This window comes from Carassius gibelio, chromosome B13 (assembly GCF_023724105.1).
Source record: "Carassius gibelio isolate Cgi1373 ecotype wild population from Czech Republic chromosome B13, carGib1.2-hapl.c, whole genome shotgun sequence".
Taxonomy (NCBI): Eukaryota; Metazoa; Chordata; class Actinopteri; order Cypriniformes; family Cyprinidae; genus Carassius; species Carassius gibelio.
In genome coordinates, this window is record NC_068408.1 from 4,071,644 (window position 1) to 4,087,337 (window position 15,694).

The 15,694-nt window shown below is 35.2% G+C and overlaps 2 protein-coding genes across 2 annotated transcripts; one reads left to right on the forward strand and one right to left on the reverse strand.

Moving 5' to 3' along the window:
• The first annotated feature begins 241 nt into the window (after nucleotides 1–241).
• On the forward strand, nucleotides 242–3,326 carry LOC127970107 (VIP peptides-like). The gene is made up of 6 exons (XM_052572374.1): nucleotides 242–494; nucleotides 797–901; nucleotides 1,588–1,692; nucleotides 2,387–2,518; nucleotides 2,630–2,738; nucleotides 2,837–3,326. The coding sequence occupies exons 1-6, from the start codon at nucleotides 331–333 to the stop codon at nucleotides 2,843–2,845; spliced, it is 624 nt and encodes a 207-aa protein (XP_052428334.1). The 5' UTR covers nucleotides 242–330; the 3' UTR covers nucleotides 2,846–3,326.
• Nucleotides 3,327–12,048: 8,722 nt separating this feature from the next.
• On the reverse strand, nucleotides 12,049–15,572 carry LOC127969800 (F-box only protein 5-like). Its single transcript, XM_052571901.1, has 5 exons — nucleotides 15,405–15,572; nucleotides 14,029–14,683; nucleotides 13,849–13,939; nucleotides 12,738–12,902; nucleotides 12,049–12,619 (listed from the first exon to the last, which is right to left on the reverse strand). The coding sequence occupies exons 2-5, from the start codon at nucleotides 14,655–14,657 to the stop codon at nucleotides 12,368–12,370; spliced, it is 1,137 nt and encodes a 378-aa protein (XP_052427861.1). The 5' UTR covers nucleotides 14,658–14,683; nucleotides 15,405–15,572; the 3' UTR covers nucleotides 12,049–12,367.
• Between the last annotated feature and the right edge of the window lie 122 nt (nucleotides 15,573–15,694).

A 15,694-nucleotide genomic window follows, 5' to 3' on the forward strand; every position in this document is an offset into this window, starting at 1 on the left:
TAGGAATTCTATGCACGTGCCTTTTTGCATTTTCCAATGTTTTTTTGACTTGAGAAGTCATGGTGGCTTTATTTTTTCATCTGTTGTTTCAGCTCGAGCTCTTCTTTGGCCAAAAAGTGCATCAATGCAAACAAATATCAAAAGAATGAATCACCAGCATAGACACAAAACATTCGGAGCAATCATAAACTTAATTTCACCAGTGTGTGTGTGTGTGTGTGTGTGTGTGTGTGAAGTGTACCTGCTGACCAATGACGAACACATCCATCCCAATGGGACTTTCTTCGTGACGTATTTAACGCAAATCAAATCTGATCGTCTTCCTGTCTGATGGAAAGTATTCAGACATATAAAACGAGGCGAGGGGTGAGACTATTCAAAGAGACACAAGACCGCGCAAAGGAACTTAAAAAAGCACCTGGTCACTTTGGGAGGTTTGACTGGAGGTATTTCAGGACCCCGATCAGCGCGCGCATCACATCTCTAGAGCACATGTAAGTTCCTCTCTTTTTATTTACTCAGTTGAACATTTAACACAGTCACTTTTTACTTCACGTGCATGTTGCATTCATTTAGACGAGTATTATTTTACATTCGCTACATATAGTCTAATCATATTGCATTTAGCCTACATTCATTAATGTTCACTATGAAACAATAATTATGATAGTATTTTTATACAATTGTTTTTGCAATAAACACCGCAGCCTTAATACGAAATTTCTCTGAACTGCCTTACTCATTTTAAATTGTTTTATTCCGAGTGAAATAACACCGTGTATTTATGTATGCACAGGTGTAAAGCAATGCTCGTGAGGAACGGCTCTCAGCTTTTGCTCTTCATAACTCTCTCCAGTATTTTATATGACCGGACCTTAAGTTTACCCTTCGGCTCCATGAGGTAAGAATTCAGCTCTTTTAAAGCACATGAATAAAAACTTAATTCCTAACTATTTTGTGATATTTTAAAGCATTTTCTCCATAGCAATATGCGCGCGCGTTCTTTGTGCCATCAGAGCGGAGCGCGCGCGCAGGTGAGTCGTTTTAGATGGAAAAAAAAAAGACAAAGACAAAAACGTCTCATTAGATATTTACGTAAATTACAATATTTGCATCCCTGTGTGAACCTACAAATCCCCATACAGGCTATACATCCTTTTCTATTCAAAACGTAATTTCCACATAAGCAGTTTAGAAGTAGCCTAAGTGTTTGAATGACCTCCAAATTCTTAATCGTTGGTTTTCTCTTAAATAAACATTCGAAATTTACCATGGTAACCGTCCTATACTTAATAAATAGAATCCTAATGAACTGATATGAGATCTTAACAGAGCATAAGAAGCTTGTAAACTATTTAAGTTGTTGCCATTGTAGTTTTTTTTTTTTTTTTTTTTGTGAAAGAGAGTGTAGACATTGCAAAAAAAGAAAGTATATAATTAAGCCGAGCAGCTTTACAAGAAATCAAATTAATTATAGGAGCAACTGAAGTATACCGTGTTGTTCACACTGGATTAGAGTCGGCTAAATCAGAGTAACTGATTTGGAGTAAAGTTACTGATTGCAGTTGGTTCTGTGTCTGTGTGCAGAGATACAAGACACGCAGACGGGCTCTTCACAAGCGGATACAGTAAACTTCTAGGACAGTTATCTGCCAGACGGTACCTGGAGTCATTGATCGGAAAGCGGGTCAGGTATGTTGATGTTTTTTATGCAGATGCATTCTGGCAGTGATCCACGGTTCTGCTGAAACCCAGGTGGTGCTGGTCTCCCAAAACCCTTCTTAAACCATTAAAACAGACCTGAACACGGAAAACCAACTTGAAGACGAGCTTAAACCAGAAAACTACCTAGACTCGTTTAAGATCAGGTCAACTGAATTTAGTGTAATTGGATTTATATTTTGGTAATCGTTCAAAATAATCACAGAATTTAGATGCAAAGGAATCCTTTAGGTGGGATGATATTGCATTTATATGACTGGATTGCAGTAAATAAAGTAAATCAATAAATCCAGAAATCTGAACATATTTAGATAATGATTTATATATTTATCCATATGCAAATTATCAAAATGGTCATAGAAGTATATAATCATATAATCTCATAATGAATTATATGCGAAATTAATATGAAAGGTAAATGTGAAATGTTTTATTGGTGATCTTAAACATCAGAATAAAACGTGCCTTCTTTGCATTGTGCATCCCATGCATCTGAAGTGCAATTATATTGAAAGATGACCAAAACATAAATCCAATTACACCAAGGTTCAATTCATCTGTTTCCTAAGTAGATAACCATTACATGCTCTGATTAAAAGTGTCTGCTAAATGCATGAACTTAAAACATAATGCATGTCTGATTTATTTCTTTATGCAATTCTAGTGATGATTTGATGGAAGACCAAGCGCCGATGAAGCGTCATTCAGACGCAATATTCACAGACAACTACAGCCGCTTTCGCAAGCAGATGGCAGTGAAGAAATATCTCAACTCCGTTCTCACAGGAAAGAGAAGGTATAAAGCGCCAGAACATTGCTTCTTTCGTAGGTTTTGACAAATCTTTTACTCAGAGATGTGTAAATACTCAGCAACAAAGATGTTAACCGTATTTACTGATCTCTTCAGTCAAGAAGACCCACCCAGCATGCAGGAGGAATCGACTGGAGGGGAGACCACGTATCGGGAGAGCTACGATGACGTCAGCGTAGACCAACTTCTCAATCATATACCATTGGTACGTTAGATGGAGACATGCATAAGGCTTTGTACTAATAAAAGTGCTTGCAACCTGATAAATAAAGCTCATTTAAATGGTGATCTTTTCTCTTCTAGCCTCTCTGAACTCTGTTTGAAGGCAAGAAAACTACTCTCCAAGACCATCATAGGTTTTCCCATTTACACAGTCTAGTATAGGACATCAGCATACTACTAAAACAACATGTTGACAAAGACGTAAATGTTTGCACTGTAGAAAATAAACTTGGATGAGAGATGTCAGCTTGAAGATGTGCATAGTGTGCTTTGGCCTTGGAAACCGGTTTGCTTTGACATGTTTCCTGTAAATTGTAAAACAATAAATGCATTGAAACAAGCCCTGGACTGGTAGAATAAGAGAACTGCATATTCGGACCTGAAGACTGCTGATTGGATCTCGAGTGATTGATGTGCATTCTGTAAATTGATTATTTTGTAAATAATATTTATGTTGCTTCTGTCTGAATTCTGATTCTAAAGGGATCGTTTGGGTCCGGGAGGATCGGGGGCATTGGAAATCTTTATTTTTGCCATTTAAAATCAAATAAAAAGTTGAAGAGCCATGAAATTCTTGACTGCGCTCGATTTCAGTGTTGCAAAACTGCCTGTTTTCTTTGGTTGCACAGTGACGGCTGTTCAGAATAATAGGCCATATCATTATGAGTAATGTTCAAACTGTCTCAGTTATGTTTCTTTGACTTATGACTGCCGTTAGTTTTTTTATCCATGAAACAGCACATAAATTGGACTGCACAGGTGCACATATACAACATTAAAGATTGCATAGAACTCATTTTTTTTTAGAAAGATATGATAAATATATTGTCCAGGTAATTGGCAAAATGATGTATGAGTGTCACGGGATGATGCAGTTATGATGCAATATGAAGACAGACGTATACAGAAGGGTCTGTCTGTTAAAATGACTCCACCAAATCTAACAACATAAGTTGTGCTATTAAAAACACTTCACTCGTTACTGCAATTCCAGTTGAAGGTCTCATTACGAAAGCATTAGTCCATTATTTTAAAAACTTCTGAAGGATACGGTCATTAGTCTTAGCCGGCCTGTGACTAAGAGTGTCTACACTGCGTTGAAGGCAGCTCTAGAAATTTAAATCATAAATGTCAAGAGGATATGGAATGCCAGAGAAGGCGTTATATAAGACGACATGCACTAATATGGGACTCTTGTTGCCAAAATTAGGCTTGTCTGTCAAATTACATTTATTTTGAGTCATCCTTTGGCCTGGAACAATAGTTTGTTTTGTACCAATTAAACTATAACTGATATAAATATCTTAAAGTGACGGCTGAGCAGTCAAGGCTCAAAAATAAGGATGGTCCATGCCAGTCTGCTGATCAGTCAGCAATGTTGTGTTGTCACTAAATGTTATGTTTGTTTATCATATGCATGATACACTCCAAGGTATTTATAGCTTTTATTAATGCTGCATTATAACATAAAAAGATATGTTTTCTAGTTGTTATTGAAAATACAAACCTTTTGACAAATATATATATATATAATTAATAATAAAAAGCTGAGGCACTGTTAAAACATTTGAAAAAAAAACATTTTTAAAACAATTTAATATTTGTATTATTTTTGTAAAGATGTTAAGTTTTTTTGTTAAAAAATATACATGCGTTAAAAAAATAATTCATTTAAATTATTAGAAACATCATTAGTTAATTAGAACTTTTAAAAACAACTACATTTTAGAATTACGTGGGTAAATAATTTTTGGTTGTAAAGCTTAAAACATATTAAAACAAATAAATTAAAGAAAATGTGTTTATTTTTGTAAAAAAAAATGTTTTTTTAAATCATTCATTATAAATATTTATTTTTTTTGATAATGATATAAATCATAATTTTAAATGAAAAACAAAACATTTTAAAAATATATTTTTTTCTTTTATTTGTTTATTCATTCATTGTATTAAGAACAGTGAAAGTGTTTACAAGGCAAGTAAAAATCAGAACGACTGACTTACTAATATTGTTTAGTTTGTTTTTGTTTATTTGGAAATGGGGTTTGTGCAAATTGTTGATTCCTAATAGGATATTGAAGCTTAATAGTTACGAATATAGGTTATGGTCAGTGAGTGCCTGTTCTCTTGATTGGTTTTGCTGGTTGTTAGTATTGAAGTGCTCTACCTGGCTGAGGTAACTAAAAAGGCTGTTATGTGTTTTTCTGTGGCTGTGCTTCTTTTAATGCATGTGTCGTTTTAGCTTGTCATTTGTAACCGTTGTGGCAGCTGCACATCCCATCTTCCTGGAAATGCTAGAAATCAAGCTGAATGGAACAATAACAAACAATCAGAGAAAATATGCACTGAATATTTTTTGTGTGCTCTTAATTTGTCACGTTGGATTTATATCATTACAGCACTAAGTAGGAGGAGATGCAAAAACTGAGATGACTAATCAGAAATCACTCATGCACCCAAAACTTATGTGCCATGTATAGCCTATATATAGTGCTAACGATGAGTCTTCTTGATCCATGTTCATAATTACATTATTTTAAGAAACATGACTTTTCTAAATCTTACATAAGAAATAATGGCCAGAAAAGTCTTTTTTATTCGTTTATTTATTTTTATGCATAAAATGTTTATGTCTTGAATAGCATGCGATGCATCGGGCATTTTCGGGTCATATAGTGCAAAGTATATTGATCTCCTATTCAAGGTGGATAAAACATTTATTCAGAGGCCCAAACTGAGTAAAAATATGCAATTTGGTGCAGATTCTGATTTTATATTTATCAAAAATTCAGATTAAATTCTGTCACTGTATCTTTTAATAATATTAATAAAATCATATTTAAATGTTTAGTTTTATGAACAAAGCTCTGTAGTTTCAAAACAAATAATGCAATGCTATGCAAAAGTGTCTAAGAGATGAACAAATACACATTTATCATATTTAGATTCTCTAAAAAAATGTTTTTGATTTTTTTAGACGACTTCGAAATTCATGCATCAAACATGATATGTCGGATTTACAGGGTTAACACTGCTAAATGCGAACATGATTAGATTTTTTGACAAAATATTAATTTTTGGGGTCTTTTCTCGATCTGATTTCATAAATCAGTAGGTATGATATAAAGATTCAGTTTCTGGTGACCAGGAGCTATTGAATTGCTGTGGTGCATATCAGATGCTGTGTGATTTGTCCAGGGCCGTGTGGAGAGGAGCAGCTCATTAGCTCTCATTACTGGACGGCTAAATGGGCCTGCTGACCACAGCAGGTAAAAATAGATGGATAGACTCTACACTGACCAGCTCTACTCTGATAATGGCTGCATTACCACTTAAAGTGATTCAACATAGTAATGGCCGGCCAGGAACCACTTGTTTTGAGCATTAGTGAGCATGTGTGTGTGTGTGTGTGTGTGTGTGTGTGTGTGTGCATTGCACTCTTTCCACATGCCCCTTCAGTCCTGTACACATTTATAGTCAGATTTGGTGCTCTGGGAATTCAAAGAATAGCATGGGAGTATACTACAGTATCTTGTCCAATAAATAATTAAATATAGAGATATTAATATGTAGGTGACAATTTGTTGAGACCATATGTGTGTTCCTGGAGCACAAAAGCAGTCACAGCACGGTTATATTTGTAGCAATAGCCAACAATACATTGTATGGGTCAAAATGATAAATTTTTCTTTTATGCCAAAATCATTAGGATATTACGTAAAGATCACGTTCCATTAATATATTTTGTACATTATCTACAGCAAATATATCAAAACATAATTTTTTTATTCGTACTGTGTATTGTTAAGAACTTAATTTGGACAACTTTAAACGTGATTTTTTTTAAAATAGCCTATATTTTATTTGCACCCTCAGATTCCAGATTTTCAAATCATTGTATCTTGGCTAAATATTCTTATATCGTAACAAACCGTATATAAATGGAAATGAAATCTTTTTTTATTCAATTGACACTTATGTCTGGTTTTGTGGTTTGGGCTCACACACAGTATATATGTTCATACTCCATGGTAGAGTCAAGTCTCTTCTGCTCACCAAGCCTGCATTTATTTGATCAAAAATACAGACAAATCTTTGAAAATTGTAAAATATTATAAAAAATCTAAAATGTCTGTTTTTTATTTGAATATTATTTTAAATAGAAAACATTTAAAAAATGTAATTCATTCCTGTGATGCAAAGCTGAATTTTCAGCATCCAGCCTTCATTCTAATATTTTTTATTTGCTGCTCAATAAACATTTGTATCAATCATTTTGAAAAAGTTGTGCTGTTTATTTGTTTGTTTTTATGTGGAAACTATGAACCTTTTTCTGAACAGAAAATAAAATAAAAATCTTACTGACCCCAAACTTTTGAACACTAGTTCAAACAGAGCACGATTTGTGTTTCTCCTTCATTTTTATGAGAACAGAGCACTGCATCCTTCAAAAAACAGAGGCTTAATCATCTTAGCACAAAAGCAAATCTTCACAGAATTATCCAGCCATGCAAGACTGCCAAAATATTAATCCCTACACATTCTGCAAATCATTTAAGGCTGAATACACACATGCTATGGGGGAGGTAAAACCAATGAAATTTACACCAGTGGATCACAACAACGAAGGACAATCAGCATTCGGTATGGAAATGACTCGTCTGTCCTGAAGGCTCCCAGTGTGTTGGTGCTGAGTCTCTGGTGAAGGTGACTGCGTGTGAGCAGCAGAGCGGATCGGCTGTCTTGGGGCCTTCGGCGGTGCTGGATGAAGACCATCACAGTGACAGGAGTCCACCTTTACACCCCTGATGCACGGTCACGTGACTGATGCCAGTCATTCATAATAAACATCACACGTGGCCCTCGTTTCACAGGGAATAGCATGAATGGGACACATGTCTGTTTAAGAAAACTGAATGGCTGAAGAGCTCTTCAAGACATGTAAAAAATGGCCACCTGAAAGGAGCTAGTTTTACCCAATATAAGCCATGAAAACTAATTTTGTTGGCATAAATGAAAGTATTTAGGTCGATCGTAATGTTATACTTCTGTATGTTTTACTTAAAAACATTTAATTTAGATGTTATCACAGTCCACAGTCTAAATTCTGTTGTTAGTCATGATCAAAACCATTGCAAAACATATAAAATATATGCATGTATATTAAAGATAAAAACTGGAAAAGTAATATATACTCACAAATATTGACACCTAAATTTAAGATTAATGTTTTTGAATTACATATCAAATTTCCTTACCATTGAATTATACCGTTCTAACATCATATACTTCATATGATGCATATTCTTCAATTTTGTTTCAATTTCATTATTCATCTAGCAATATATGATCATTTTCATACATTTTAACTGAAAAATGTAATTGTTTTCACAGTTAACAGATTTGTGATGATTCTAAGCAATTTGAATGAATGCATTTTTAAAATATGAATATTTAAATAAAATTAAATACATGCAAATAGTTAATAATATACTACGCCATGTTTTTTTTTTTTTCTGAGGACAGAAATCTTACCCGTTTCATTTATGTTTGACTGACAAAAATGCATCACATCAAGTTTATGTTAAAATAGTGTAACCCAAATTAATGCAAATGGATAGGAATATATGCGAATGCATAAATCCTAAATTCAGGTTCAAATGTGGTTTTTTTTTTTTTTTTTTTTTTGAGTGTGGGAAATTAGCCTAACAGTACAATTTTTATGGTTACAAAACATGAATATATATATAATGTACAATCACAAGTGTGCATTTATCAGCATTTAGTGAGTCAGAACTATCTGTTTTATAAGACAGATTTCATAATAACACACTCCTTTAGTGCCAATAACCTACTTCACATCTTTCCAGGAAACCCACATGCCCTTAACTCAAATTTAAACCCAGATGTGACTAAAATAATGTTAAAATATCACCCACACGCACACTCAGAGCGGTTTGCATCTAGTCTGAAAGGTTAATCACAGCAGATAGCGTCCAACACAAAAATGTGATTTGTATTCCCAAGCAGAATGACTCATAATATGTGATATGTTTTGTGTGTGTGTGTTTCAGTGTAAACACCTGTTTTGCTCTCTGTATCCTCTGCTGATTTGGAGCTTCATTTGTACAGGGCGTGGTTTAATAAATCAAATGGAAATACAATAATAAGCAGGTTTTAGAGTTTTTTTCATCCAGAAAGGTCAACTCTGAGATTAATTAAACTGTCAGGAAGATCTTAATGATGGAATATTTCTCAGCGACACCACCCTGCTTTAATCATCCCAGTCCTAATTCACTCCAAATCTTTCTTTTACTATTGCACCTGCAGGTTTATATTTTGTCCTCCTGCATGCAGCAGGAAATATTATATGTGTATATTTTTACAGATAAAGAAAAAATGTAATAAGAAATGCTGAGGTGTAATTTAAAGGAATATATTTTACCCTAAAATGAAGTTTGCTGACATTAGAACTAACATCTAATGAAGTGAAAAGCTAAATGTTTGTAAATAACAAATCCATTACGCCATTTTCAATTTAAACCATGGCGTCTTGCCAAAATGCAAGTCTATAATCAGTAATAAAGCTAAAAAATCTAAAAGTGGTGTCTCACAAACACTCATCTTTTCACTTCATGAGACATTAACTGATGGACTGGAGTCATGTGTGGATTATTGTGATGTTTTTATCAGCTGTTTGGACTCTCATCCTGACGGCACCCATTCACTGCAGAACATCCATTGATGAGCAAGTGATGTGATGTTACATTTCATCCAAATCTGTTCTGATGAAGAAACTCACATTTTCCTCTGAGCCACATTCAGCCTTCGCTCCTGAAGGGGCTGATGGGAAAAGGCCACTCGTCTCTGAGACAGTGACAGCATCATCAACTACACACTTATTTTTCTGCTTTAGAAGGAAAAGACAAAGAGGACCTGTCTTGTCCAGTTTCTTTTTTAAGATTTACATTTGCATTTATTCATTTAGCAGATGCTTTTATCCACAGCGACATACAAATGAGGGAAAACAAGCCATTTATCATGAAGGATATTAGCAATGGCGCCATAGTGGATTTGAAGAGTAAATTAGAAAAGCATTAAAGTAAAGCTGCAAAAGATAGGAAAGGATATTTTAATAGAAAAAGTGCCTTTATTTATGGTTACGAATTAGTTGCATGCATAGAAAGCATCAATAAAACAAACCTGTTTTAAATGTTCAAAAACTTTAATGCTTTGCCTTTGCAGCTTCTGTGAGTTTTTAAAATGTGTATTTTAAGTTTAACCCTATTTCACGTAAAGTTTTTAATTCTTACACTATAAAAAAGCACTATATTGTAGAAGTACCATTATAACCATATTTAAAAGTACTTAAGTATTACCATTTGACTATTTGGATAATTTGTATTATAATTTGGAATTAGTTTTAATTGTTGTATTTTCTGTTTTTATTTTAGTTAGTTTAGCTTATTTAATTTTTTTATATATTAATATATTTTTTATTTAAAATGTAACTTTAGTTTTTAGCTATTTTAGAATGATTAAGTTAAACTAAATGAAAATGAGAAATGTTTCCTTGGCATCTAACAGAAATAAAAGTTACATTATTAAAATAAATTATATATATATATATATATATATATATATATATATATATATATATATATATATATAAAATTTCAGTTAATGTTTATTTTAATTATTTATTTATAACTAACTAAAATTTTAATTAAATTATTTAAAGATTATTAGTTTTAATAATTCTCACCACTACTTTTTGCAAAGGCATGCTTATGATTTTCATAGATTAGAGTAAACATTACACATCTATTATCATCCAAGTTTTCATTTCAGTCGTGTGGAAGGAAATCCAAAAATCAATTATACCTTTAGGTTAATTGGTATTTTTTCTTCATGCATGCCGTTTAATCCATATTTGTCATCTTTTAATCAAATAAAATATTTTTTACTATCCAACAATTTGGTTCATATTCTCTCAAAAGCACAATATTCAAATTTCACAGCATTCAATCGCATTTAATGGATTTTATGGTTTTAATTTGTTAAATTGATCAAATGATAAGATGTTAGGACGCAGCAAGATTGCATTTCAAATCATGACCAAGATTTTCAGGGGAAAGAAAGTCCAAGATTAGTTTTGGACTCAGAAAACAGACATTGTTACGAGACCAGACATAATGGAAATGAGAAAAGTGTGCTCATTATTTATATGTTCTGCAATAAATGAGATGTTTTCTCTGGGGAGACGCTAATTCAGATTCCAGCAAGTATTTGAGGTAATTGTGTTTAGTGTTCAGCTCTGTTTTCTCTCTGTGAAACTCATCAGACAGTGAATGATTGCTAAACCAGCCCAAACCTCCTCAGATCTTCATCTGCTGTAGATCCACCAGATTTCAGAAACTGCCAAGTACTCAAAAAAACATAACAAAAACCTGGCTTAAAGTTGATTTTACACAAATTAAAATACATTGTAGATAAAAGAGCACAGGAGCAGAAGGGTGTCAACAGAGAAGCTCTCTGGTGCCATCTAGCCAACAAACTAAAACAGCTTGAGAACAGTCTGGTCTCCATTTTGTGTCTTCATCAGATCAGAAAAAAAAGGTTATGATTTAGAAATGTCACAATGCCTATTAAACTCATCTATGAATACTACCGTTCAAAAGTTTGGGTCCGTAAGAAATGAAGGCTGAGAGGATGCATTCAATTGATTAAGTCACAAAAACATTTGTCGCAAAAACAAAATGTTCTTTTGAACTTTCTATCCATCAAAACACAATGTTTCCTCATAAATCTTAATCAGCACAATGGTTTTCAACATTTATAATAGAAAGTATTTCTTGAGCAGCAAATAAGTATATAAGAATGATTTCTGAAGGGTCATGTGACACTGAAGACTGAGTAATGATGCTTTCTCATCACAGAAATGACATTTTGAAATGCATTTAAATTATATTTCACTATATTGTTTTTACATATTTTGAATAAGATTGTGTAACCTGCTATACTATCTGAAATGTGCAGCCCACATCCCACAAAGCAACGTGCTTAACCTGACAAAATAAAAAAATACTTTCTAATCACTGTGATGAGACTTCTTACACAATTTTTTTTTTGAACAAAATGAGATCTTGCAAATAACGTTCTCCAAGACGCTAGCTGGAGACCAATTGCGAAGTTTAGTCATGTGACAGTTCTGTAGAAATATATAGACGCCTTTAACACAAACATCCGACAAAATCAAACCATTATATAACCATTCAATAAAAACAGCAAAGTTTAAAAATATACAAGGCTTTATTCAACCATTTAAATATGTACAAATTCTGTGAGAAGACAGACAGGAATTGATCATTTCATCAATAAAACATTTATAAAATCTTATAAAACAACATTTACAATACTGAAGAGGCTGTTTAACCTCCTTAAGTCTTTTTTTTTGGCGTAGAAGATTGTAGTTTTTCACTTTGTGCTGCGGCCACAAATGTGGCCAAATTCACTTCACATTCAGGAAGATAAAACATTCACATTTTTTTCTTTTAAAAGTCTTTCTTCAAAACGATAAAAGGTAGTTGTTGTAACATCGATGTGTGGTGCTCAGAGGCGGCGGACGTTGCGTTTGCTTCGAGCCGAGCCGGCGAGGAGTGTTTTCTGTGAGGTGGAGAAGCTCTGCAGTGTATTTCGGCACGGCGCAGAGCTGTGAAACGCTGACTGACACAGTGTGCAGAACTCAAAAGCACAGCCGCTGCGCGAGCACACAGCTTTCTTCATGGCTGCGTCGTACCGTGCTGCAAAGCCACAGAGGATGCACGGTCGTAGAGATTCATCCTGTTTGAGCGACTGGGCCACCTAGAAGACAACACCACCATTAAAATCAGCTGCAAACCACAGGCATCTAGAACTACAGTCATGTTTGTATCAGTAAATACAGACACAATCTGCTGCTCCTGGGAGATTTCTGCTTTACCTCATGAAACTGCTGGAAGCGACTTGACTTGGAGGTGTTTCGTGCTCCACCCGGCTTCTTAACGGCCTTGTGAACGGGTGTAGAGGCGACGGTCTGCATGCAGGAGAACACCACCCTGCTCAAGGTGACGTCTCGTGATAATGAGCCCGCGGAGCGACCCGAGTCCTGGAAGAAAGGGACAAACGCTATTAGAACTAGAAAATATCATCAGTCAACAATTGTAAGGTTCCCTTCTCTTTTGAACTACAAATAAGCACGCTTTTCTACCAGGGTTTATGAACATTTATTTAAGACCGAGGTAATCTTGTTTAAATGTCCAGGAAGCACACACTGCATTGCATTAGCAACACTAATGCAAGTCTGAAAAGAGTTTGTGACAGATCGCCAACTAGTGTATTTGGGAGAAAAAATTAAATACTTTATTCTTATTATTCTAAAACAAGAACCAATGTATGCAAATGAAGTCTGGAAAAGGAAAATCTAAAGTTTTCACACCCCATTGACAAACATGGTTCTGGTTTCAAACATAAACTTACTTATTCAATAAAAATAAAAAAAAAAAGAGAGAGAGAAACCTGTTATTTTATTTTCTCTATCTCCAAATGATTTAAGGATGTTGAGAGATTCGAAATTCGCAGACAAGAATGCTGAAGTTATTGATATTTTCGCAGCGTATGCAGCATTTAATTCATGACTTTAGGAATCTGGGTCAGATTTACACCATTATGGTCTTCTTTTGTTGACAGGTGGTCTGATAATGAATTAAGGCCCACAGAAACCCTGTCTACATGAAATTCCTCAATATTTCCAGGTTCCAGAAAATTCCCTCTCCCTCATGTTGTTCCAAACCCATGAGACCTACTTTCTTCTGTTGAACATTAAAGACGGAATTTTGTAGACTGTTCGGAATCAAAAAGTTTCCGTTTCCATTGCATTTAAAACAATTACACTGGTTACAAACATTCTTCAGAATATCTTCTTTGGTGTTCTACACAAGAACGTCTTATGGGTTTGGAATGACATGAGAGTTAGTGTTTCACAGAATTGTCCTTGTTTTGTGTGGCGTGACCCTTTAAAGGTTGCACACAGATGAATTGCTCCAGTCTCTTACCCTTAACACTCTTTCTGCTTCTCTGCAGCGCCGAAGGGCCACCCGGTCTTCACAAATGATTTTGCGCCACGTCCGGCTCACTTTTCTACAGCTGCAAAAGACCAAAAAACAATCAGTCATTCCGATTCCCACAAGAGTGAGATTCAGATCAAGAAATATCAAATCTAAACCGGATGTTACCTGACCAAGTCGCAATCTCCCAGCAGGCCCAGTATCCTAGAAAGGATATGCCTCATGTCTTTCCTCAACAGGTTGTAAAGGATGTCCACAAACGGGCGTCCCATCTTCCCTCCGATCACATTATGCAGCCCGTAATTCTCAGCAACCTTATCAACGACAGTCCAGTCGTAGCTTTTACTCTTTTTAAAGCTTTGAGCCAGCTCTTTGCACACCTCCTCCTGAAACTTCAACATGGGCAGACATGGCACAGAATGACCCTCCACGACCAAAGACTGAGAGGACATGCATTTCTCTTCACTCCTCTCCAGAGAGTCCGCTCCATCCACGTCTCCGTGATCCACTCGGCTGTTTTGGAGGGAAAGGTAGCCGCTGTCCTCGTTTAGGCCACTAACGTTACTGCTGAGAATCACCTCGTCATCTGATGCCACGTCTAGAGAATGCCGCTTATTCTGGTGGTTTTCTTTATTGTGGGGGCCTTTGCTTCTGGTCTCCACAGGAGTGGAGATGTTGGGTGCTGGGGGGGATTTCCGTGGTGAAACCCTGTGGCCCTTCACCTCACCAAGGTCTGTTTCGGCTTTCTCCATGTGGCATAAAACTGTTGAATCATCACTGTAGCTGGGACACTTCATATTGAGGCTGATCCAGACACAGCAAACTAGAAGAAAAGAGAAATATGACACATTAATGCTTGCACAAATTATTGATCAATAGTAACATGAGCACAGCTTAAATCCACATAGGCCAGACTACTATTTATGATATGCAAGTTACTAACAGTACATGAGGATAAAACTGCAAATGCATTAACAAATTGCTGGCTCTTGATCTTTAACGTGTATAATAACTCGCATTATTATAAAGAATTACATAACTTAAATACACAAAATCCGAGTTGATCCATCCACTGTTTTAGGCTCACACCAACTTCTCGTTTTAAGCAGAAGAACTCCATTGTTAAAACACACCGATAATGCATGCCACAAAACATATTTGTTATTACCTAATGTTCAATGTGTTTAAGTGTTAGCCTGCTGATGCATTTGTTTATATGTGATTTATTTGTGTTTTGCATTTTGCGCGCCCAAGTGCGTGCATTCCTGACGTGGCTTACGTTGTGACGCACCACATACTAGCTTAAAAATAAAACTTAAAAACTATGTCCTTGTACTAAAATTGCCCATTTAGTTTCTTGGAATGCTTTCCAGGATGTAAATACTAAATAAACAAAAAATGCTAACGTTATATTAAACCCAAATCTGAGACGATCAGATAGAGGGAAGCGCGAACATGGCCGGACGATTTATATTTATTATCTAAAATACTCTTTAAAACTCTTGAATGTAAAAAAATACAACATTAAACCAGTATTGTCTTACCTCTAAAATAAGAAAGCACTTTTATGTATTCCTCATAAGTGGTTAAAGACGTGTCCTGGTCTCGGATGCAGTATCAGACCAAGCATTTAAGCGGCAACACAATGGTTTAGTGGGTTCAGTGAAAAAGCGCCACTTGAAACCATTTGAAATTTGGCGACCAAAGCTTCTAGCCAATCAGAGCGCAGGAGAATACCTTTAAACGAGCGGCAGCCAATGAAAGCGCTGGGCGGACGTCTCAAGCGCTGTCATGACGTATATACCACCGAAACGTCATCGTCCATAAAGAGCGC

What these genes read in the sequence shown, in the direction of transcription:
- LOC127969800 (XM_052571901.1), bottom strand. Translation starts at nt 14,657, where the DNA reads ATGAAGTGTCCCAGCTACAGTGATGATTCAACAGTTTTATGCCACATG. An exon ending in GGAGATTGCGACTTGGTCAG is followed by an intron (nt 13,940 to 14,028) that starts GTAACATCCGGT and finishes GGTCTTTTGCAG; the next exon opens with CTGTAGAAAAGTGAGCCGGA. An exon ending in GCTTCCAGCAGTTTCATGAG is followed by an intron (nt 12,620 to 12,737) that starts GTAAAGCAGAAA and finishes GTTGTCTTCTAG; the next exon opens with GTGGCCCAGTCGCTCAAACA.
- LOC127970107 (XM_052572374.1), top strand. Translation starts at nt 331, where the DNA reads ATGGAAAGTATTCAGACATATAAAACGAGGCGAGGGGTGAGACTATTC. An exon ending in ATCACATCTCTAGAGCACAT is followed by an intron (nt 495 to 796) that starts GTAAGTTCCTCT and finishes ATGTATGCACAG; the next exon opens with GTGTAAAGCAATGCTCGTGA. An exon ending in TTACCCTTCGGCTCCATGAG is followed by an intron (nt 902 to 1,587) that starts GTAAGAATTCAG and finishes GTCTGTGTGCAG; the next exon opens with AGATACAAGACACGCAGACG.